The sequence below is a fragment of the Panthera uncia genome (genome assembly GCF_023721935.1).
Source record: "Panthera uncia isolate 11264 chromosome E2 unlocalized genomic scaffold, Puncia_PCG_1.0 HiC_scaffold_20, whole genome shotgun sequence".
Classification (NCBI taxonomy): domain Eukaryota; kingdom Metazoa; phylum Chordata; class Mammalia; order Carnivora; family Felidae; genus Panthera; species Panthera uncia.
In genome coordinates, this window is record NW_026057589.1 from 8,167,514 (window position 1) to 8,190,781 (window position 23,268).

The 23,268-nt window shown below is 54.2% G+C and overlaps 2 protein-coding genes and 1 long non-coding RNA gene across 14 annotated transcripts in view; 2 read left to right on the forward strand and 1 right to left on the reverse strand.

Moving 5' to 3' along the window:
• The window catches only part of PRMT7 (protein arginine methyltransferase 7), a 46,967-nt gene extending 41,014 nt beyond the window's left edge, over positions 1–5,953 (forward strand). For 10 of the 12 annotated variants that reach the window (XM_049622908.1, XM_049622906.1, XM_049622905.1 and 7 more), the window contains 5 exons: positions 2,447–2,608; positions 3,726–3,800; positions 4,574–4,734; positions 5,434–5,544; positions 5,730–5,953. In XM_049622908.1, the coding sequence (XP_049478865.1) occupies positions 2,447–2,608; positions 3,726–3,800; positions 4,574–4,734; positions 5,434–5,544; positions 5,730–5,937 (717 nt within the window). In that variant the 3' untranslated portion in view covers positions 5,938–5,953. The remainder of the gene's footprint in view (positions 1–2,446; positions 2,609–3,725; positions 3,801–4,573; positions 4,735–5,433; positions 5,545–5,729) is intronic. The other 2 variants (XM_049622909.1, XM_049622912.1) reach the window with 1 other exon arrangement.
• Positions 5,954–9,528: 3,575 nt separating this feature from the next.
• On the reverse strand, positions 9,529–22,570 carry SMPD3 (sphingomyelin phosphodiesterase 3). The gene is made up of 8 exons (XM_049622917.1): positions 22,343–22,570; positions 19,374–20,906; positions 14,485–14,560; positions 14,201–14,356; positions 12,586–12,675; positions 12,249–12,312; positions 10,160–10,322; positions 9,529–9,897 (listed from the first exon to the last, which is right to left on the reverse strand). The coding sequence occupies exons 2-8, from the start codon at positions 20,685–20,687 to the stop codon at positions 9,796–9,798; spliced, it is 1,965 nt and encodes a 654-aa protein (XP_049478874.1). The 5' UTR covers positions 20,688–20,906; positions 22,343–22,570; the 3' UTR covers positions 9,529–9,795.
• Positions 14,677–23,014, forward strand: LOC125916612 (uncharacterized). The gene is made up of 3 exons (XR_007455979.1): positions 14,677–15,937; positions 18,106–18,242; positions 22,478–23,014. It is a non-coding gene; the product is annotated as an uncharacterized LOC125916612 (long non-coding RNA).
• Positions 23,015–23,268: the final 254 nt, after the last annotated feature.

A 23,268-nucleotide genomic window follows, 5' to 3' on the forward strand; every position in this document is an offset into this window, starting at 1 on the left:
CAGAGAAAGAGAGTGAGCAGGGGAGGGGCAGAGAGAGGGAGACAGAGGATCCAAAGCAGCCTCTGCCCTGACAGCACAGAGCTCCATGTAGAGCTCAGACTCACAAACCACAAAATCAGGACCTAAGCTGAATTTGGACGCTTAACCATTTTTGGCTGTTAGAATAATACTGCTGTGAGCGTTGATATATGTCTTTGTGAAGATATGTGTTTTCAGTTCCCTCAAATGCTTAGGCTTAGAATTGCTGGGTTGTGTAGTATTTTTGTTTAACTTTTTAAGGTACTTCTAAACTGTCCAGAGAAGCCATACCATTTCACATCCCCATTACACACGAAGGTTCCAATTTCTCTGTATCTTTACCAACACTTGGTATTGTCTTTTTTATTACAGTCTTTTTCACGGGTGTGAGTTTTAATTTGTATTTGCCTAGTAACCACTGGTGTTGAATACGTTTCCTGTGCCCATTAGTTGCTCCATGTCTAGCTAGCTGAAATCACTCTTCAGGTCTTTTGCCCATTTCTCCCTATGCCTTTTCTTTTAAGAAGAGTTTTTTTGAGATCTAATTCACATACCATACAGTTCACCCACTTAAAGTGTGAAATTCCATGATTTAGTATATTCATACAGTTGTACAATCATCATGAGTCAATTTTTAGAACATTTTTATCACCTAAAATGAAACCCATGCCCATTAGAAGTCACTTCCCATTTGCCCCCTGCCCTCCCAGCCTCTAGGGAACCACCAGTCTACTTTTTGTCTACGAATTTGCCAATTCTGGACATTTCATGTAAGTGGAATCATGGGATATGTGTGGTCTGTTTGAGACTGGCTTCTTTCAAGGTTCATCCATGTAGCATAAATCAGTACTACATTTCTTTTCACTGCTAAATAACATCCCATTTCATGGATAGGCCATATTTTGTTTATCTGTTCATTAGTTGCTGGACACTTGAGTTGTTTCTGTTTTTTGGTTGCTATAAATGATGCTGCCATGAACACTCAGTACAAGTTGCACTTTTTTTTCTCATAGATGAGGATTAAAAACTTACTCTAGTTCTGGGGAGCCCGGGTGACTGAGTTGGTCAGCGTCTGACTTCAGCTCAGGTTACGATCTTACAGTTTGTGAGTTCGAGCTCCACATCGGGCTCTGTGCTGATAACTAGGAGCCTGGAACCTGCTTTGGATTCTCTGTCTCCTTCCATCTCTGCCCCTCCCCAGCTCACTCTCTGTCTCTCAAAAAGAAATAAATGTTAAAAAGAAAGTTACTCCACTTCTATAAGCCACTGATAATGGTGCGCTGGCTAGACTCTAGGTGACTAGTGTGGTGAATAGAAGGGGTGAGAGCAGGCATTCTTGCCTTGTTCTGTTGTTGCAGGGCAGGGAATACTCAGGACCAGCCCTTTTCTGTCTTTGGTGTTTCCATCTGCATCTTTGTTACCTCAGCCAGACACCTAGATGTCATCTCAGATCGGCCCCTCCCTTGAGGTCCTTCTGCTTGGGCCCAGCTCTGGGTGCCCTGTGTCCTCCACATCTGTTGTGTCTCCCAGTCCTTCCTTCTGTACACTCCCTGCTCCTTTCCTGGACCACTGCAGTACTCACCCAAGTCCCTGTGGGTGGTCTCTCCATATGTTTCATGGTCGTCGGAGGGCTCTTTCTAAAACACGTTCCTTCTCATTTTGAACCCCAAATTAAAGCTTTTAGAGATCCCCTCTTACCATCAGGAAGGAGTCCAGCCTCCTTGACCTTTCATAAGCTGCCTTTGGGCAACCTAACTCCTTTCCACCTCTCTGGCCTCACCCTTTACCATCCTACCCTGCATACTCATGTAAAAAGCTCTTGATGGGCCTTGCTCTCACACCCATGCTTTTTCCCCTGCATACCTCTGCTAGAATCCCCAGTCCTTTGCTTTTCCTATTCATACATTTGTTAATTTGTTCAGCAAATATTTACTAACCATCTGCTCTGAGCCAGGCACTTTGCAAAGTGCTGGGGATACTGTGCTGCCAATGTCCCCACTTCTGTGGTGCTCAGAACCTCCTGAGGAAGACTGCTAGAGGAGCACTGATAACAGTTTGTTATGATAAGCTTTGAATGGGAATCTACCCACAGGATGCCATTCAGGAAGATGTTATCTACACTGGCCCTTCCCATGAAGGGCCCGACCCTGGGGTCCCTCCACATGTCCCTTCCTCACTTCTGTCAAACCACACTGTACAAGGATAACCCCAGCCCTGTCTGTTCCCTCTTCTACTCTGCACTCCTGAGGACAGGGCTCATGTCTGCTCATCTTTGTGTCTTCAGGCAGGTGCAGACCTGGCATGCTTGTTGGTTGAGGGAATGGATGCCCTTTTATTTCCATGTTTCTCATGAACCTTGTGACCTGTCCTTCACCCTTTAGCAAAATCGTTCTGACATCTTGGCCCCCCTTCTTGCTCTGATTGCCAGATCTCTCTCCTCCTGGGTGAACCATTCTTCACTACCAGCCTGCTGCCTTGGCACAACCTGTACTTCTGGTATGTGCGGACTGCCGTGGACCAGCATCTGGGGCCTGGTGCTGTGGTGATGCCCCAGACTGCCTCGCTGCACGCTGTGGTCGTGGAGTTCAGGGTAGGCCCCTCAGAAGTTGTTGCAGAAAGGGCAGGGGCTGGGGGTCCTTATTTTCTTGCAGAGACCTTGGGTGCAGATAGAGCATTGTGAGTCTTAATGATATGGGCCTCTGCTTTTCTGTATCAGCACACTGCAGGGTTGAATGGAAGAGACTTGCCTTTGTACAAATGCGGTAATTTGGCATGTGAAATGGAAATGGCTGTGTGTTGTCATTTTACAATTATCCCTTATCAGAATAATTAAAAAAAACATAAATGAAGAGTTTCAGAAGACATGCTGTGCAGCTCACTCTGTTCTTATTAAAAGTTGACGCTCCAGTTGTTAAAAGCATTTTGAGATGGAAAGTCAGCTTCTTTATGTAACAAAAAATTGAAAAGCTTCATTTTAATTTCCTCATCAAAGCAGAACCAGTCACAAAGTCATTTTGGGAAAGACGTTTCTTCTTAAAAGGATTTTGAAATACTTTCAACCTGAGAAGTAGAGTGAACCTCATTTGATATTTCTTTGATAAGAACGGCTTCACCCATTGGTAGCTTAGTGGCTCCATCACTGATTTTCTGGGCATTTCTTCTGTGTTGTCTATTTACCTGGCGAGATTTCCACAGGAGTTCTGGCTTTCATGGCCCAGGAAGGAATGTGGGAATGATGCTCATTCCCAGACATATATCCAGGAAACGGGACACAAAATTGGCTAGCCTGAGTGCACTTCTGGTCCCTTCTCTCCCAATGTCCTCACATCCTGTTTATAGGCACAGAGCCTCAGGAACTGGTTTACAGATTTCTTCCCAAAGAAACCCCATCCCAGTGGCTCTGTTTGATTGTCCCCTGTAGGAGAGGACTTGATCATGTGACACTTTGCAGATTTCAGTGACCTTCCCAGATCCTTGGTATCTCTGAGGCCTTTCAATCATGGGGTCTCTTCCAAGTGTGTGGGAATAGCAAGGGGTGCCTTTTTGGGGCTGTCCCCTTCCCCCCAACCTGACCTCACTGACTCTTCTCGCTCTTGTCACCATGCTTTCATGTCTCTGGGTGGGTGTGGATGTCTGTGTGCTGTCCTACCGAACCTGTGACATCCATCCCCAACTGGGTGTCGACAAGGGCTCTGCCTTCCTCACAGGACCTGTGGCGGATCCGGAGTCCCTGTGGTGACTGCGAAGGCTTTGACGTACACATCATGGATGACATGATTAAGGTAGGTGGGGCACAGTTCCTGCCTGTAGTGTCCCACCCACCTACTCCATGTGCACAGTTTCCTACCCCTCCCACTTGGCTTTCCTTTACCCAGTCCAGGTGAACCTATTGATCCTGAGTCTGGCCCCATATGTTACCCCATCCATCACCCCTGCCACTTGGTCTGTGCCCTGCGCCCTCTCACTCTTTGGCTTTATACATTCTTCTTTCTACCAACTCCTGTGTGACCTTCAGGTAGCTGCTCAGAGATCACGTGTGGGTCAGTTTTCCTGCCCAACCCCATTCTCAGCCAGACCCTGGTGTGTCCAGGCACTGTGATTCCTTGTCTCCCTCTAGACTGGGAGCCTCATGTAGGAGTGATCTGGCAGCTGTAGTGCTCAGTAATGGTCACTGAATGGGCAAGCGTCCAAGTGCCAGATGTTTTTACCTGTGTTGACGTTTGGTCCTCAGAGTAGCTCATGAGACAGGCAGCGTCATCCCATTTTAAAAAGGGAAAAAATGAGGCTCAGGTGAAGTAACTCTCTGAGAAGACACTTGTGCGTGGCAGCTGAGAGTAGAGAAGGCAGCTGGTTTGATCCCGGTGTGTGTGGTCTTTCTTTGAGGACCCACTGAGGCATCTGACTGTGGCAGTTACCCTGAGGGACCTGGGCCAAGGAGGTAAAGGACCACTGGTATAGACCTTGGAGACTGGACAAGAGCCCCCTTATCTCCTAGGCCACTGGCTCTGGTTCTGTCTCTGTCTCTGCCCACTGCCACCTCCCCTTCCCTTCTCAGCATGCCCTGGACTTCAGGGAGAGCAAGGAGGCCGAACCCCACCCGCTGTGGGAGTACCCATGCCGCTGTCTGTCTGAGCCCCAGCAGATCCTGACCTTTGATTTTCGGCAGCCAGTACCCCCACACCTGATCCATGCTGAGGGCTCCATTGAGCTGAGGAGGTAAGAACAGGTTCCAGGGTGCAGTAAGCTGGGGAAGGGAGTGGTAGGGCCTGCTTTCTGTCTAGTTACTGCCTGGGTGACTAAGCACTTACTTTGGCCATTTTCATGTGGGTGGCTGTGGCCTCCTTTTTTGGGCCTTGCCCTTCCTGGTCCAAAGTGGCCCTGAGTGTATAGTGGGTCCCCACAGCCTCTGGGTGTGTACAGGTGGGGAGGGAGAGCCAGAGTGGGCTTTGCACATCTCCCCACACCTGCAGCTTCCTTTGAGCTAAGTGTCATGATCACAGCTATAGAGAAAAGTGATTTTTTGTTGCTATGGTTACCCAGTGGGCCATTTTCCTGAACCCTGCTGGGAATTAAAGCAGGTTAGGAATTGGTAAGGGCTACTCATCGTGAGGCACAGTTGGGCCATCCTGCTCCACCTCCCTTCCCAGGGAGGAGCTGCTGCTTCCCTGAGGAAAAACCCCTGTCCCATGGTTCCTCTAAGTGCTCAGCCAGGTTGCAGGGAGCAGGTGGGGCTCTGGGTTGTGGTTCTTGCTCAGCATTTTACCAAGCGGCCTTTAGTCAGGTGGAATGTTAGCAGCCTCCTGATTGGGGAGGAAAGAAAGATCAGAGGTTTCTGGAAAGCGGTGAGGAACTATGGCTGTGCCTGCCCATCTCTTGTGTGGCTGTTTGTCTTTGACCCAACATCCCCACCCCCAGGCCTGGGAGGAGCCATGGGGCCGTCCTGTGGATGGAATACCACCTCACGCCGGACAACACTGTCAACACTGGCCTCCTGAAGTCTGTAGAGGACAAGGTAGTGCTGTGCACGTGAGTCCCAGAACAGGCCCACCCTGTGAGCTGGTTGGTTACAAGTTAGCCCGATTGTAACTCTTCAGTGGCCCCAGGTCACCTGGTTCTGACCAGCTTCTCACTGCGAGTTGCCTGGCCTGGAGACTGGCCAGGAGGGGGCTTGGGTGCTAGTAGCCCTCACTATCTTCTCGCTGCTTCTACAGGGGGACTGTTGCTGGAACCCCCACTGCAAGCAGGCAGTGTACTTCTTCACCATGGCGGACCCCAGAGCGCCGCTGGGCGGCCCTCAGACTGTCAGTTACACTGTGGATTTCCACCCCCACACTGGAGACATCACCATGGATTTCTCACTCTCAGACACCCTGGACGATGGGCAGTGACCCTCACCTGTTGAGAAATAAAGTGGCCTGAGGGCTCTGGGCTCTGACTGGCGTGGCTTTCTAGGAGGGAAGGTGAAGGCACTTCTCTTTTCAGGGCCCATCTTGGCCTCCGGGCTCAAAGCCCTGTTCCCTTTTTGTGTTTTTGCTCTGCCAGTTCCTTATTTTGGGTGTGATGGGCGGCATAAACTGCTGACTGAATTTGGAGCCGAGGAGGGGCCAGGGAGCACCCCCTGCCATGGTTCTAAAATGCTCAGAAAGCTCTAGTGTGGCGTTTCCCTCTACCGTCCTGGGAGCTGACTGGGCCAGGCAAGTTATGTGCTGCTCTCAGCTGTGCAGTGCTGCGGTGGGTGTGCTGCCCCTCTGTGAGCCACTGGCCTGTGGGGAACCTTGGGGTCCCTCCTGCCTGATTCCAGCTAGAAGGGGCTTCTGGGGTGGAGATGCTGACTTGGGGCTCAGTCCTGGGCCTGAAAGACCCTGACAGGGCCGTCCTTTTCATCTCTTGGGTAATGTTACCAAGGCACATCCATAAACATCTGCCATTGGTGTTGCAGCATCAGCAGGTACCCAAGACTGACACCTGGTTTCAGGCTACTGTTCAGAGGACAGGGAAGAGGCTGTCTCATAGCAGTTCCTGAGATACAGACCAGGAAACCAGCCATCAGGAGGGGGAATCAGGAGGTAAACCTTTTCCTGTGTGCCCCCATTCCACCTTGGAAGTCTGGGGCAGGTGGGTGCCATGCAGCCACCCCACCCTAGCCTGGGCCTTGCTTTGCTAGGGAAGGCTGTAGAATCCTGAGGAGGCCCCAGCCGTGCTTCTCCCTACGTTCAAGGTGTCCTTCACTGTTTACTCCCACTTCCAGAGGGAACAGGGAGACAGTAGGAACCCAGGTGGCCCAGTTTTCTGGCAGTTCAGGGCAGACTTGGCCTATTCCCATCCTGTTGGGGAGGAAGCAGGAAAGGTGGCCCCCCCCCCCCCCCACAGCCTGGCCCCAGCTTGTCGCTCAAATAAGAGAATACCAGCCTTGAGCCTCACAGTTTTATTTTATCCTTGTTATCCATCTTTCTGTTCAGCACCAGTAAAGGGGAAAAACACCTCTCTTTTCAAAATATTTTATCAGGTGTAAAGATTGTTTTTCTTCTAGGGAAGAATCGTCTGGATATATATTTGATAATAATTTTACCAAAACCTTAGGTGTGCTTACCATATAAAACCCCTAATGTCCCATGAGGATACAATACAGAAAAAAATACAGAAATTAAAAAATTTTGTTTTTTTTTAAAACAGTATTTCTAAATCTCAGCAAGTTAATACAGTAGTTAAAAAGCATCAAGGTTAATATTCATACTTAAAACTCAAGGTGGTTTGGACAAATGGAAATGACTGTTTCCTTCTAAAGCTGACCCCTGCCTCCTGGCTTCTCTGGAGGAGGCTGGGCCTGGAGTGGGCCTGGGGGCCTCAGTTGGGGATTTGAGTGACCCCTGTGTCCACCCCTCCTAGGCCTAGATGCCACAGAATCTGAGATTCTGGTAGTGTCTTGTTTTTTAAAAATCAAAATGGAAAAGTCTGGCTTGTGCATGGCCCTAGGAGTCCACAGCCTTGATGAAACATGTGGTTGGGCAGTGGCGTCCTCGATGCTGAAGCTGCGCCAGAGGGAAGTGCAAGGGGAGCTGGGACACAGGCTGGTCCGGCTCCAGATACTAGGGCCAGGCTGGGCAGAGGTGACCTTGTTAGGACAGGAAGTGACCGAGGCACAGGGAGGTGTGACTTGCCTAAGGCCGCCCTGTGAGTAGGGAGAGAAGCATGTACCCCTGTGCTGTGGCTCCCGTAGAGCTGCCCTGGGAGGGAGGTGACTCCTCGGAGGGATGCAGGCTGGGCCCGGAGTTTCTCTGCTTCAGGAACCCTGGCCTCTGTCCCTGCTGCTCTCCTGGACACACATCCAACTCGAAGCCTGGGGCCTTTGCTCAGTCCCAGCCATCCAGGCGTTGAGTGTGTTTAGTTGGGCCCCACCTGTGTGAGCAGAGATTCCTGGCTGCTCCTGGGAGTGGGGGCCCCATTTGGCTTAGCCAAGGCCCTGAAGGCCAGGCCCTTAGGCACAGCAGAGAGCCCAGGTGGGGTTGTGCCTTCAGTGGTGACCAGCCCCTCCTGGCTCTGGACTCAGGGTGGGGCTGGGGGCTTGGTCAGTGAATGCTCCTGGCAACAAAGCCGGCAGCCCACTGCCCCAAACAAACCAGTGCCTCCGTGTGTATGGTTCTCAAGCGTGTCCTCCCCCAGCACAGGGCCTGCCCCTGACTGGCTGCTTGGCCCCATCTTGGTCCCTCTTGCAGCTCAACTGGGTGACAAGGCACTGCATCAGCGTGCCAGCACCAGGAGGAGGCTTCTGGCAGAAAGATCCTGGTGCATTCCCCAGCCTTGATAGGCAGAGCTGGCTCTGAGCCAGGTGGGCACAAGGTCAGGGCACTTCAAGGAGGGGAGATCAGTGGGGGGTTGTCAAGAACAGTCTGAGTTGGAGGGTCCTTGCATGGGAAAACAGACACAACCCTCCCTCGTGTGACTGGGGAGTATCTCCAGGCATGTTTAAAAAGTCAGGTAGGCAGAGGCAGAGCTGCCGTGGAGTGGGGAGCTGTGGACTTCACCTGCAGGCTTTGCCATGCCCTGCCCAGGTCACACGGTGGCAGAGTGGGTGTCTACTGGCCTGGATGCCAACCAGTACCACTCCATGCCCCAGGCAAGCGGTGCCCCCTGGCCTTCACCCCCAGCCTACACACTGGTAATGGTGAGGGGACATGCCGTTCTGCACCTTGGCTTCCTGTCCCTTCATCCAGGGCCCTGGGTCACTTTTTGAGGATGGGGCTGGGAGGACAGAGCTGCAGCCCCACCCAGAGGCAGGCAGACAGTTCCTGAGCTCAGCCAGGGAAAGATTGGTCCCAAAGCAGAGAGGTGTCCAGAAGGGAAATGGGATCAGGCAGAAAGAAGGGCATGTGTTGGTTTTGACAGAAGAGAAGCTATAAATCTATCGTTTGGAAAACCTGAAGCTCCCTGACCCCTTTATGTCATGAGTTCCCCTTCTTCCTATAAAAAAGTGATGCTCTCTCCTCAGATTCCCTTTGCCCACTTTGAAGTCTCTCAGGGGAGACTCGGGGGCCCTGATTGGCTGGGAGAGAGGAGCCTGAGCAGTGTTCTCCCTCACGGTCTGCAGACCTTCTAAAGTGAAGGGTTGTTTTCTTAACTTTTTCTATTTTTCTTTTTAAAATAATCGCCCTTGAATGCAAGACCCTGGGAAGAGCCCGGGCTTGCTGGTAACTGGACACGGCCCTCATGGTCCCTGCTCATTAGCCGTCCGGCCTGGAGGCGGGAGCTGGCGGCCCTATGCCCAGGAATGCTTCTTTGGCTGGTTCTGATTGTGTTTGGAGTTTGGCCTTGGGTGAGGCCCGAGTGAGGGGTCTGTGTGGCTACGGTGTGGCACATGACATGCGGGCAGCGTGCATGCGAGGGTGCAGGCATGCGAGACAACATGGCAGCAGACAAAAATAATGAACCCTGGACGAAGCTTGAGAAGAGATACAAAGAGTACAGAAACCCGGTTCTCATACTAACCCCCGGGTTACAAACTAGGTTGTGCTGTAGATTTGTAGAAAATCATGTTTTGAAAGAATGGCACTGTTGGGCAGCTGTGGCTCCCAAGACCAGCCTGACCCTTCTGTCCACAGTGAGTGCCCAGAGGTTCAGGGCAGCGCTGGTTCCAGCTCACCTGGGACTAACCAAGTCTCCCCCCAGGTCTCTGCCCTCCTCCCCCAGCACCGCTGGTGCTCGCTGGAGGGGACATGGCCAGAGAGGTGCTGCGGCTCAAAGGGTTGGCAAGGCCCCACTGCTCTGAATGACGTGGCTGGTCTATGCCTCCTCCTCCCCTGCAGACACCATTAGCCGCATGGCCACTGGGAGATGGTCGGTCAGGCCAGACAGCTGGGTGATAAAACTGAATTCTTCCACCTCCTGTTGGAAAGAAGCAGTCCTATTAGATCCAGAGGGCATCCTACACAGGAGGGGCCTGGAGGGCAGGGGTGGGGCTTCTGTGCAGAGGTGGGGGCTGGGTCTAGCCAGGATCTTCCTGGAGGCAGAGGAATGGGAGCATCCCATGGGCCCCAAGGACTCTGAGACTGACAGATCTCGTTTTCAGAGAAGAGCTCAGTGCTGCTGAGGGGTACAGGGCACAGGATCCCCTATCTATAGGCATTGCTTGGCCCACTCGACTCACAGCCTTCCAGTCCGGGCACAGCCCCTCCTCTGCGTACAGCATGTAGTCGATGCGTCTGCCGTTGCCCTTCAGCAGGTCCTTGCGTCCCTTCTGGCCTGCCCCGGGGCTCTTGCTGGTGGGGAAAGCCAGGTACTCCCTGCGGCCTTCCTCGGTCTCCAAGACCCTGCTCGACAGACAGGAAGGACAGGAAGCAAGGTGAGCCCTTGCCCCATTCTCCAGACCCCAGATCCTGAGTGTGGAACCATGTTCTAGTCCCTAAGTGGGAGAGATGCAGGTCAGACCAAACCCTGTGTTTAAGATCTATTTTCCCCGGGGGACCCAAAAAAAGGGGACTAAGGTGGAGGGAAACCCAGTCTGACCCTGTGAGTTCCTGACTGAGCCATGCCACTCCAGAGTCTGTCCATGTCCACCTTGGGCTTGGCTGTCGCTGAAGTTTGGACATAGTACTGCCCAGAGCCTGTGGTACCGAGTTGGGAACAGAAGTGCTCACCCCCTCTGCACACAGGGCTTTGCTTAGAGCCAGTGGCAGGGGGTGGGGGTGGGGTGGGAAAGGGTCTTTGCAGTGAACCTCAGGGACCCTTCTCTCCTATAGGTCCTCAGAACCACCCACCCCCACCCTCCGTGACCGTTGTTTCAAGTCAGCAGGGGTAGGGGAGCCAGGAGAGCACCCAGGCCCTATCCTGGGCCTGGACTCTTGTGTTGGTTTCTCTCTGAGCAGCTGTGCCACCAAACCCCTGAGCTTTCCTCTGACACAAGGATGATTGATTGCTGTGGGCCCCAGGACATTTGGGGGACCAGGAATGCCAAGAAAGGAACAATTTTGGGGGCACCTGTCTGGCTCAGTAGGAAAAGCATGTGACTCTTGAAGTCATAAGCTTGAGCCCCACGTTGGGTGTAGAAATTACGTTAAAAAAAAATGTGGGATGTGGTTGCCATAACATTTCTTACAGGAAGAAAACTGATGTGGGTACTTAAATGTGGGTGAGGGTTCTCTACAGGATGTGCAAGGGACTCAGGTTGGGTGTTAACACTCTGAATCCAGGCCTTTTGACTTCCTGTCTGCCGTTCCCTTCCTGCCAGGTTTCCTTTGGAGCCTGAGCACTGGTTGGGGACAGCCTTCACGGGAGACTTGCAGAGGCCAATGGACATTGAACAAATGGAAGGGGCGCTTGGACAGGCACAGCCAGCAAATGTGGGTTTCTACAAGGCCTTTATCAGCCCTGAGATAAATACACTAATGACATGCAGAGCATCACTACATCTCAGAAATATAATCCATTACTGTCCTTGGCCTTTGGTAATTAATTCCAGCATCAATGATCTAAGAGTTACTGATAGTCATTTTTTAATCATCATCTCATAAAAAGATAATTTTCTCGGCATAGGATGATGTTTCAAATTTAGTCTATAATCTAATTAATTGGCTTAAATTAGCTGTGAGGAGCCACTGCCATGGCTTTGTGCAGTCTCGGGCTGTGAGTTACAAATTGGTTCTGCTGCTGGCCTCTCATATCGGCCCTGTATGGAATTCTCATCAGGTTCAAGTATGAAGCTTGGCTGCAGTGGAACTGTTTCTGCTTTGAAAATGTCTACTTAGTGTTAGCTCCGCTTGCGTTTTTATTTGCCTGATTGGTGGCTACTAGCTGCCGGGCTCCCTGCAATGGACGCCACTCCATGGCTCTTCTGCAGGGGTCTCAGCAGCCCTTGGCCTCACCCTGAGAGATTCTGTCCCTCTCCCTGTGCCCAGAAGGGCCTCGAAGCAGGCTATGGCTCAGGGCTGGCCAAGCTCTTGTAAAATGAGCCCGGACTCTGGTGCTGATGTAGGAAGTGCCACCTCTAGAGCCTCCTCCTGGTTGAAGGCTTCTCCTCAGTCAGGCCAGTCCCTGGGGCATGAAGGTGGCCTGGTCTCCGCCCAACCCCAGCTTTAGTCTTTGAGGCTTTCACAGGCTTCCTTCCCATGGAACTGCGTTCTCTAGTCTGCCCTGCACAGCCCATCTCTCCACACCAGAGTCAGTGCTCAGTGTTCATCCCAGCCCTGGGATCCATCCACCCCTGCACAACTGCAGTGACATGGGTGCTGGCTGCTTACTTCTGCAGGTTGTCAGGGGTGCACACGTCCTCATCGTAGAGGTTGTCTGTGTCCAGCATGGTACCTAGGAACAAGGAGGCAAGAGTGGTCACTGTGAACAGGGCCCAGCCAGCCTCTAGGAGGGCTGCCTCTGGGGGGCAGGAGGCATGGGTGAGGGCTTCTACCCCTGCCCCTTGCAGAGTGGTCTTGGGGATAGGTCCTGAAATGTCTCTGGGAAGCCTGTGGGGAGCCCAGCCTTGGTTCAGTGTCAGGTCTCAGCAGGGTGGGCTCAGGCCTTGCAGTGCCCCTCCGCCGTTCCCCCTCAGGGCCCCCAACCCTGTGCCCAGCCCCAGCTCACCGATGGCCCAGGACTTCTCCTCTCCAGGCCCCAGGCGGCAGGGATCCTTGTAGTGTGTAAACAGGGAGTGCTGTTGCTCCAGCTTGTCATCTGTGCGTGAAGGGAGAAAGGGAATGCTGTGGGGCTCAGGGTGTCTGTCCTGGAGGGCTGCCTGCCTTAGGTTCTAGTCAGTAACTCAGGTAACTGCCTCTGGGTGGGGTCTCCTTTGTCACTGGTTTTCTGTGTCCTTGAGAATGCCCCCCCCACCCCCAGCGGGGGTGGGAGTGAGCTATCCTTCTGAGGACACTGGTCATGGTCCCACTTGGCCTCCAGGGGACAGTGATCTTGAGGTCTTCCCAGATCTGGTGGCAAAACCTGTGGGGGCTGGCTCATGCTGTCCTGGAAGGGACCCCTGCCCTTCACAGACTTGGGTGACCAGGTTGAATCAAGAGTGACCATATAGGACTTAGGAGAGAGAGGTGATCTGCCCTGAATTCCAGTTTGTCTTGCCAACTCATGAAGCCAGAGGGCCATTCTGAGACCCCTTGGGAGGAAGGACAGGCACCAGTGGGGCCTGACTGGGTGAGACCCTCTCTGACAGCCTCTTCCTGTGTATACCACATCCCCACCCTGACTCAGGAGGATCCCAGGAGCACCTAGCATTTGGAGCTGGTATCAGGAATGTGTCTTTGAGGGGACCACAGGGCTACCATCGAGGGGCTGTATGTTCCACGGTAGGCACTGGTCTCCCCACCCACCCTAGAGTTGCCACCAAGTGAGGGCACCACCCTGTGCTCCAGGTAGGACCTTTAGGTCTCCAGCCTTCACTGAGGGCTAAGCCTCAGCTCACAGACCCCATGTCACTCACTCATCTGTAGTTGGGCTGGGGCTGGCGTGGAAGGAGCCCAGGAGCCAGTGGCGGGCGGGTTGGGGGGGGGGGGGAGTGGCGGTTCCTCACATCAGCTTCTTGGGCAAAGGGAAGCTCAGAGCTGCATAAACTCCCAGGAGTAAACTGAGATCAGCGTGATCACCAGATCAGTTATTTAAGTCAATTATTTAAAAGTTTACCCATGATGAATTTTTAGTCTTTTAGCCGAAGGGGTAAAGATATAATTGCCAGGGTTCAAATCCCAGTTCAACCACTTCCTGGCTGTGTGACCTGGGACTAGTTACTCAGCCTATCTGGGTCTCAGCTTCCTCTTTCACACCCTGTAAATTAATACTGTGCTTACTCTTTGGGTCATTATGAGATTTAAATGAAACAGCCGGCCCACAAACAGCTGTTAGAATTGTGCCTGGTGCAAAGCAGGAGACGAGTAACGACTTGGTGGGTAGTGTTAGCTAGCTTGCCCACAGTCTGAGTTTCAGAAGCCCCAAGCTTCTCCATCAGAAGTTCATTTTTAGGGCATCTCTTTGTCTCCAGCAAGGAGGCCTCTCAGCTTTCTAGGCAGAGCGTGGGCTCTTCTCATTTTAGGATTTCTAGGGGTCACAGAAATCAGAGTCTTGCTAATATCCCACCCACATGCTCACAAGCAGCAGGAAGTTCTTCAAGCTGTGGAGCCCAATCCTTTCCAGTGTGACTGGAGCCCATGCCTTCCCCAGTAGCCCACCCAACTGGGGAGGACCACCACCTCACCAGAGGAGCAGTTGTCAAAGTTAAAATCTCCACAGACGACATCAAACGCCACCAGCTCCTCGGGGTTGGCTGTGCTGGACGAGGAGGTAGATTTTCGGAAATCAGCCAGCCAGTCCTGAAGCAGGTCCAGCTGCTCACAACGGATGGCACTGTCCTCTGTGGGGCAGAGCCATAGAGACCAGATGGCAGAGCTGCAGTTAAGACCCCAGCCGCGCCCCGGCACCAATCCCAGATTGCCCCCCCCCCCCCCCCCGCCCTGGAAAGCAGGGGCCACCAGACCCTACCTGGCAGGGCATGCAGGTGTGTGCAGGAGATGTACCCGACGATTCTTTGGTCCTGAGGTGTGCTTCCCACCTGCACCTGTTGGGGAGGAGGCGAGGTGTTGACGAAGCCTACGAGTCATGACTGCTCTAAGTATGAGCCCATCTCTGTCAGCTCCTGCTAGACCTGGGCCCAGATAGGAACAGCACATGTCATGCTTATAGGAACTTCTCGTCCAGGGTAGGAGGCAGATGTTTAAAGAAATACCAGCCTGTGGCATGATGAGTGCCACTAGCAATTCATGCAAGGCTTTACAGGAAGGAAAATGCAGAAATCACTGCTGATTCCCTCCCTGAACCCCCACCATCTCCTGGTGACCAGAGTGTCCACATGGATGACCCTCATGTGCCAGCCCCTCATTTCCTTGTCCACTCCTGTCTGTTGGCTCTTTCCCCTGATCCCACTGCCCTGGAGCCCATCCCTCCAAAATCCAAGCTGGTCTCCCCTCTGGGATGCAGCCTAGCAGGCAGAGCCTCCCACCCATCCCTTCAACGTGAGTGGACCCTGCCCTCCACTCTCCCCAGTCTCTCTCTGCCCCTGTGACTTCATGAGAAGCCACTTTATCTGCTTTTTGGCAGTGGTTTCTGTTGGTCCCCTGATCTGGCATGACAAGTATGGGCTATGTCTCTATGACACCTGTGACATGGGTTTGCCCCAGGTGTCCCATAGCCTCTATCCAGAGCCCAGCCCTCCTTCTTCCACAGGGGCCTCTCCAGGCCTTCATGCTGCACTCTCCCCAGACCTAGTCCTTCCCTCCTGCTCACCTCCTTCACTGGAGATAGAGTCCCCAGGGGGTGAAGTGGGGCCAGGGGCTCCTCCGTGACTCCCTGCCCAAGTGCAGATGTCCCTAGTGGGCTTTCTCTACAGGCTGGCATAATGACATCACAGACAACCCGAAACAGCCCCCAGTGGTGACACTGATACAAGCCTGAACCCTTGTCAGGGCTGTGGCTGTGGAGGTAAGGAAGGGGTGGCTGCCCAGCCAGCTGCTCTCCCAGGCCCTCTGTCCATGGCAAGTGGCAGGAGGCTGCAATAGGAGATTACCCCTTCCCCCTCCAGGCAAGCTCCCTTGGGTCATCTGTGGGTGCCTTTCCCCAGAGGCCTCTGGTTGGTTCCTCCTCTTTCTTTCTGGACTCTCCTCCCACCTAGGCCTCAGCAGTATTTCCCAAACTTCTTTAATCCATTCCAGAATTGGTCTTGTATGAAGAAGAGATCCTGGACCCTGGGAACTCTCCAGGGAAGGTGACCATAGAGGCCTATTCTTGGCTACGAGGCAAACTTCTGCCTGAACATGACCTTGCCCATCCTCCAGCTAAGAGAGGCTTGGACTCACGGCTGCAACCACCGCCACATCACAGGCCCTCCACTCAGAGAGCCTGGGCAGGCTTCCATCTTTCTTTTCGCTGCCAAAGTCAGGTTGGCATTATTCTCCTCCATATGGGTTTTCACATCATTAAGCATCCTTAGCTTCCTACAGCTCTTCATCTCCTTTCCCAGCCTGGATGGATGCACATCTCTCCTTTCCCAGCTCTTGTGGGGGGGATGAACATCTGGTTACTTGATAATGGGCTGTACAGCCTGAATTTGGGGCTGTTTATAAACTCCTATGTCCACCATTCACTTCTTGCCCACATTCCAGACCCAAACCTCAGCCTTTAGTACCACCACCCTGGAATGTCTTGGGAAATCACATACCACTGATGCACTGTGTTGCAAAAACACAACAGTTTTAAAACCACAGTGCCTCCAAAGGCCACACGATGGCGCGCTTGCCCCCTGTGTTCCCCAGGCAGTGACTGTTCCCCCTCAATAATAATAATAATAATAATACTATGCTGTGAGCACTAGTGTTTAGTGCTTCCTGGACACTGCCCCCCTAGGGCTTCACAACAATTACGAAGGTTAAAGTAAAATTATACCAGAATTGGCTTGGGGGTCATGAGGCTCAGATGGGGGAGGCAAGTTCTTGTCAGATGTTTGCTGCCCTGCGCCCAGCTCTTCACCCTACTCTCTGCTGCTTTCTCAACTCCTGGTGACTTGGCAGGCTTTTCACCCATTTGATGGTCTTAGTGTGCCAACCCATTACTCACTCTGCACTTGGTGTCACTTGCCTGTGCTGAAACGTGGGGCAGGGACCGGGGAGGCCCTCCCCTGAGGAGACTGGCCCCCGAGGGAGGGAAGACACAGCAGCGAGGCTATGGCTGCCCCTCCCTCAGCCCCTTTCAGCCCCTCCCGCTCTCCATCAGCCCGTGAGCTGCCAATAGCCACTTTACTACGTGCTTGGATTGATTGATTCCAGTGTGAGTCCTCAGGAGTTGCAGAGGCTTGTGTTTCTCTTGCAAAAACAAATAATCACACCAAGAGATTGTGTCTGTTAGTCCTGGTGGGCAAAGACTGTCAATAGAGAAGGTGCCCAGAATCAGGCTCTCCCGCAAGGGGGGCAACAGCGATTCTAGTCCCTTTTCAGGGTGTGACAGCAGCAGGAAAGCACACTTTCCTCAGGCATAGCCGTGCCACAGAGTAAATGGGGGGGGGGGGGGGGAAGGGGATACAGATAGAGGGAGCACTGGCTTCCACCTGCAGCCAAGGCCACAGCCATGGCTGCTATCTTTCTAGCCCCTGGCCCCTTGGGGGATGGCCTGTCTCCTGAAACCTCCAGGCTGGAGAAACAGGTCTGCTCTCATCAACAGACAGCTGGGTCTGCCACATAGGGAGCTCAGTCGGCCGGCTTTCATTTCTGTCTCACTAGAGAGACAGTAAGACAGCTGGGGACAAAGGCTGAGGGGCTATGGCGGGAAATACGGCTTGTGCGGGCTGCGCTGAGGAAAGTGCCACACAGGTGGTGTGACCAACCCAGGGTGGGACCAGGACAAGAGGAGCCATTCGTGGAGGACCCTGGGGGTGTGGAGTGCTGGAGCAGAGGCCAGGGCAGGTGGAAGGGCCCCGCTATGAGATGGGCTTCTCCCCGAGGCAGCAGGAAGTAGGCACCAGGAGTCAGAACTGGGACAGGAGGAGGATGGGATTGGAAGGGAAAGGAAAAGCAGAGGAATGGTGGCCTGGGCCTTGGAGGTGCAGCTGAGGATGTGGGATGGACCCCGATGTATTTAGAAAGTGAAACTAGAAGTCTGGATGGACTCCTAATGGAAATTAGGAAATGGAAGTGAAATTAAGAGCCTGGATGGGCTCAGGTCATAGGGAAGAGTAAAGGTGGGGATGGTGGAACCTGGCCGATGGAGATGGGCATATGATAAGTGAAAGAGACTGTGTCTAGGGGGGCAGCCGGACACAGAGTTGGGGGCTCTGGGGAGAGATCTGGGCTGGGACAAGCCTGAGAACCCTCAGCAAATATGGAAATGGAGTCTGTGGACTGACTTCCCAGGGGTAGGTGTGTGGGGCTGGCCATAGTGTCCACTTGGAAATGAAGAGGTCTAGCCAAGTGGGGTCACCCTGCTGTGGGGGCTGCCAACCCTCACTCAGGCTGAGAGCTGGGAGGAAGGCAGCAGGCCCTGCCAGGTGCTGCCAGATCTGTGAGGTGAGAGAGAAGTTGCAAACTGGGTTTTATTGGAATAATCTTGATTTTTCAGTGCTGGCCAACACAGGAAACTTTTTAATGGTGTGGACCAAGTCAAACATATCTGCAGACCAGTTTTAGGCTAAGGAGCAGAGGGAGCAGTTAAAGGCTGGGCAGGTGACCAAGAGTCTGGAAGGAACGGCCAGAGAGGTAAGAGGAAAGCCCGTAGCAGACGGACTGTCCTAAGGAGACTGTTGTGACCCTGGTGGGCGTGGTGGTCAGGGTGCAATACCAAGGAGGGAGATGAGGGTGTGTGGGCTGGGGGGCAGCACCAAGGGGGTCCCTAGCCTCTGAACCATCTGTGGTAGGGGGTGGGAGGGAGAGGGTACGCTCTCCTCCTGAGAGCTTGACAACATTTCCCCTCCTTCCCCAAAAAGTCACTCCGGCTGCTGAGACAAAAATATATCCAAGGAACAGAACACTGATGAACCACATGCCAAAATGGGGTGGTAAAAGGAGTTCATTCAATTTTCTCTGTGAATGGAGAGTCAAGGACCCCCATGTCTGGGCCTGAAGAGCCACACAAGAACCACTGGAGTGGGGCCTGGGTCCTGTGCTGTATCAACTGGCCTAATGTTCCTTCTGAAAAGTCTGGAAACACCAACAGTGTCTTTTGCATAGGGAACAAAAAGTCAGCACTCAGAGTGTGTCAGGCTCAGTAGAAGATAAGGGGTAATGACCAAATTACCATGGTCTAAAAACTCCTCCAATTGCATCCAAATTAGCAGAAATAATTATGATTCACTTTAATTAGTGACTATGGAAGCGAAGCCTTGGGCTGGTGGGCAGGGTGCCTGGCATGGCAGCTGTGTGACAGCCAGGAGGGAGGGTGCACCGGGCCAGTGAGGCTGCAGGCCTAAGCGAGCAGGCATTTGCCCCTTAATGGAAAGGGGCCCCTGCCTCCCCCTTCTTCCCTTTATCACTGCCATCGCTGCCAGCCACCTTCACCACCAACCCACAAGACCCCTCAGGCCTCAAGCTCACTCCCCACCCTATGACTGGGCACTAGGTCGCCCCCACTTTACAGATGGGGAGAGGGCTCAGAGATCTGAGGAGCTTGCCCAAGAGGACCCAGTCAGGTCTGTCTGTGCCTGGACCTTTGGCCCTTGTCCCTGCATCCTTATTCTCCTTGTCCCTGAGCTGGGCGCCCACCCGTTCGGCTCCACGAAAGGCCTCGCCTACCCCCAGCCCCCAGGAGGAACCCCCGGCTGCAGCCCACCTCCTCCGGTGGCTCTGTGACGGGCTGATGTGTGGCCACTCTGCAGAGCCACAGCCTCCTACCTTGAGAAACAGCGCTCCTTTCGAGGCCAGGCCATCGGAGCCGCGCCCGTTGGGGTAACAGTGATAGGCCACGTCCATGATGGGGTAGCGGCTGGCAAAGAAGAGGCCGCTGTTGAGACACTTGAAGCTGCAGCAGCCTTGGCAGCCGTAGACCCCGACGTCGTACAGAATGTACTCGAAGTAGCCGTGCAGCTGGGCTTTCAACTTGGCGGCTGCCCGCTTGTCAAACACCTCCTGCAGGCACAGGAAGTCCAGGTTGGCAGGGAAGAAAGCGGAGACCTCGTGGTCAAAGGCCTCGTCCGGGTGGCGCCTCTTGCGCGCTGCAGCCTTCTTCACCCCGGAGGCCTTGTAGGGGAGCTTGCTGTTGGTGGCGCCTGGCTCCCCGCTGCCGACGTCCCGCGCCTTCACCAGGGACTCCCTGGAGGCCGAGGGGCTGCCCAGGCTCCCTGAGTCCCCATCCCGCTGACTGTGGTTGGGCGTCTGGCCCCGCGAGCCCCCACTGGCCCCGTTCCTGGCCTGGCCCCCAGAGGCAGAGTCATCAGCTTCAGGGGGCCGGCCCCCGTCCTCGCCTCCGATGCGCACAATGCAGGCGTCCTCAAGGCTACCGCCTTCGGCCGGGTCCCCGGAAGCCGGGCCGTTGGCAGCCTCGTCACTGGAGTGATGCCCGCTGTCACCCTTGTATTCCACAGAGGCCGTCCTCTTAATGCTCCCAGGGACAGCCCGGGCCACGCCATCACTGCCCTGCGGTGACACCAGGCTGCTAAAGCTGGCCGCGCTGATGGAGGTGTTGGTGGGCGAATCGATGTAGATTTTGATCTGGGGCCGGCTGGCCCCATTGCGGATTCTCTGCCCGATCTCTTTGGCTCGTGCTTGGGTGTTAAAAACATTGTTGAGCCTGGCCAGCGAGTCAGGGAGGAGGCAGAGGTTGGCAGTGGCGAAGCAGAAGCTTTTGCCAGGACCTGTACCCTTCCATTCACTGAGCAGGGCCGCCCCACCGGCCGGGCCCTTGTCCTCCAGCCGGGAGTAGATGTAGGGTCGGCGGGCAGACTGCAGTGGGGACCAGAGGAGGAACCCAACAAAGGCGAAGGGCAGCGAGGCGACCAGGAGGGCCAGGTAGACGGGCGCGAAGAGCACGGTGCAAAGCAGCTGGAGGTAGCACGGGTCATCTGCCCGCTGGCGCTTCTGGCAGGCAATGGGTATGAAGGAGGCCACGAGCCGGTCCAGCAGCCAGTAGCATGGGAAGATGAGGGCCCAGGACACGGCGTGCAGGGCGGACAGACAGCTATTGGGAAAGGGGGCCGTGTACAAAACCATCGCAGCTCACTGGGCGCCGCAGCCGGCCCTACTACATGGTGTCTGTGGCGGCGCGGGCACTTTCCTGGGAGGGGTGGGTGAGCGGGGGGCGGGGGTCCGTTGGAGGAGGGGTCACCTCCTGGTGAGATGCGTCTCTGAGTGGTCAGTGGCGAGTGTTGGCCAACTGGTCATGGTTCACCTCAGTGGGCCATGCTGGGCCACCAAGGCCTGCTGGAGAACCTGCAAGACAGAAAGGAAGGGCGCTTTTATTCACCCTTAGGGAAGCAGGTCGAAAGCAGGGGCCACTGTCTCCCTTCACCCTGTCCCCTTCCTCCAACATGAGCAGGAGCATTCTGTTTGCCTGTGTGTGTTTGGTTTTCTTGGAGCAAACAGCTTGGTGACATGACCACCTTTAGCTGACCATCTTGATCTTGTAACTGCTTGAAAACTGACCCAGGATTTTGGAGGGGCCCAGCTTAATAGGCATTTGGGAGGCAGGCTGGGGATCCCAGAGGATGGCTGGACCTGACACTAGCCTGGAGCAGCCAGAAGCCCATCAGGAGCCAGGGGTGTGCTTGGAATGAGTGAGAGGTGACCCTGATTCAGAGGAGCCTCAAACACATCTGCTTGTCACGGAGTGTCCTTCAGGTCCCAACAGAGAGGGAGCAAACTGCAGAGAAAGGGGCCAGAGAGTCCTGGGGCAGAGGGCAGTGTGGCTGGCAGAACCCTGAGAGGAGGGCCATCCCCACACCCAGGCTCTCACTTGGCCCCCGCCTACAGCATCAGACAGACCATTCTTGCGCTCCCACCCCTGGTGACCCCCAGCAGAAATCCCTTTCTGACCAGGACCCAGGCGCTGCCCCGGCCTAAACAACTTCTAGAATGATGGTCCCTGTGACTTTCGGAGAAGTGTCCTGGGGCTGCAAGGATCTGGCCCAAGCTTCTCCCCTAAGCCTGAGATGCAACCCCAGGGCCCAGCTGAGGCCCACAGCTGCAGAAATGAGTCCATCCCAGGTCCCTGTCCCAGTCAGTGCATGAACCTCAGAACAGGCCCTGGGGTCCTGCCTAGGAGAGACTGCCAGGTGCAATCATCATGCTGAATGTAGAATCAATAAAGACCAGAGTCTGGAGTGTTTGCCCAGCCTCCGGGGACCTGTTGGTGATCATTCTGTGGTGAAGCTGGTATAAGCAAATCCAGAGTCTTTATTACCAGCTCTGTCAGGGAGTTCATTTCCCGCTCACTGTCTCACTGACCCAGTCCAGCTTCTGCCCTGGCACCAGCGGGTCTGTGCCCATGTTCCATCCATCCTGGCCTCACAGCCCGTCTTCCTGCTGCCTCCCTGGTCACCTCAGCCAGTACCTGGTGTCACCTGGGTCCTGCCTTCCCTCAGTCCGCACATCCTCCCCAAGCTCTCCTGGAGCCCTTGTGCTGGTCCACGACTGCATCGCAGCTTCGTCCACTTTTTTGGCCTCCTATCCATTAGGCCACAGTGGCTGGGGTGACTCATTGTCTGATCCGACCATCCCTCAGATACCTCAAACCCTCTGAAAGTTGGAGCCTCACTTGGCCCTTATTGGGCGTCTTGTCTTCTAGCCAGGCCTCCGTGTCTGCAGCCCCATCTCCCACTCAGTAGGATGTGGTTTCCTGCCCATGCCCTGCCCCTCACCTGACTCACCCCCTTTCTTCTAAGACTCAGCTCAGAAATCACCTCCTCAGAGAGGCCCTTTTGCCCCCTCTTGCCAGGTAGCTTAAGTACGTCCACTGGGGGCTCCTGTTCCCCTCATTCATGACCTGGTCTCTGCGTTTCTAGGTCATAAATGCTCATGGGACACGGCCACCTCCCCAGCAGACTGGGAGCTTCCTGAAAGAAGGGGCTGCCTTGAGGGCGTGGTGGGTCCTGGAGCTGCACCAGCAGGAGCTCAAGAAATGGGTGGGTGAGTGGAGGTCAATCTGCTCTGCCTCCAGGCCTGAGGTGCAGGGTGGATGGGGTGCCGAGTTTCTGCTGTGTACCTGTCACCCAAGTGCACTCCTGTAACCACATCTCCAGGGCTGAGTTAACGGGGACGAGGTGCTTGTCCCAGACCAGAGCTTAATGTCTAAAGACGAATCTAAGCTGATGTCTGTGTCTCGTTCTGGAGAATATATTTCATGAGGATTTTACTTTCTTCAGAGGAAATCGTTTTGAAGCAAACACCGGAAGGTTACAATTTGTAGAAGCAGGTGTGTCTACTCAGACCACAGCTGTTTGGCCAGGAGCCATGGGAAACAGCTCCTTTGCAGACAGCTCTGTGCTGCAACTTGGTTTAATCTGGGAAAGGCACGCCCTCCGCTTGTGGGCATTGGGATCATGGGGCTTTGTCTGTTGCTGAAGTAGCAAGGCCTCTCACTCAGATGTGGGCAATGAAGTTCACTGTCAAGGATGTTGGTGAGGCCAGAGGGCCAGCCACTGTGTCCCTTTCCCCTTCTTCATGGGGCAGGGAAGGGGAACCTGTTTCAGAGAGGATAGGAGGAGACCCTGATATCCTGTCCTGAAGCTCCAGACCAGACAGTGGCCTTCACCACTTCCTCCACACCCAGCCTGAGCCCTGGTCTCCAAGGGCC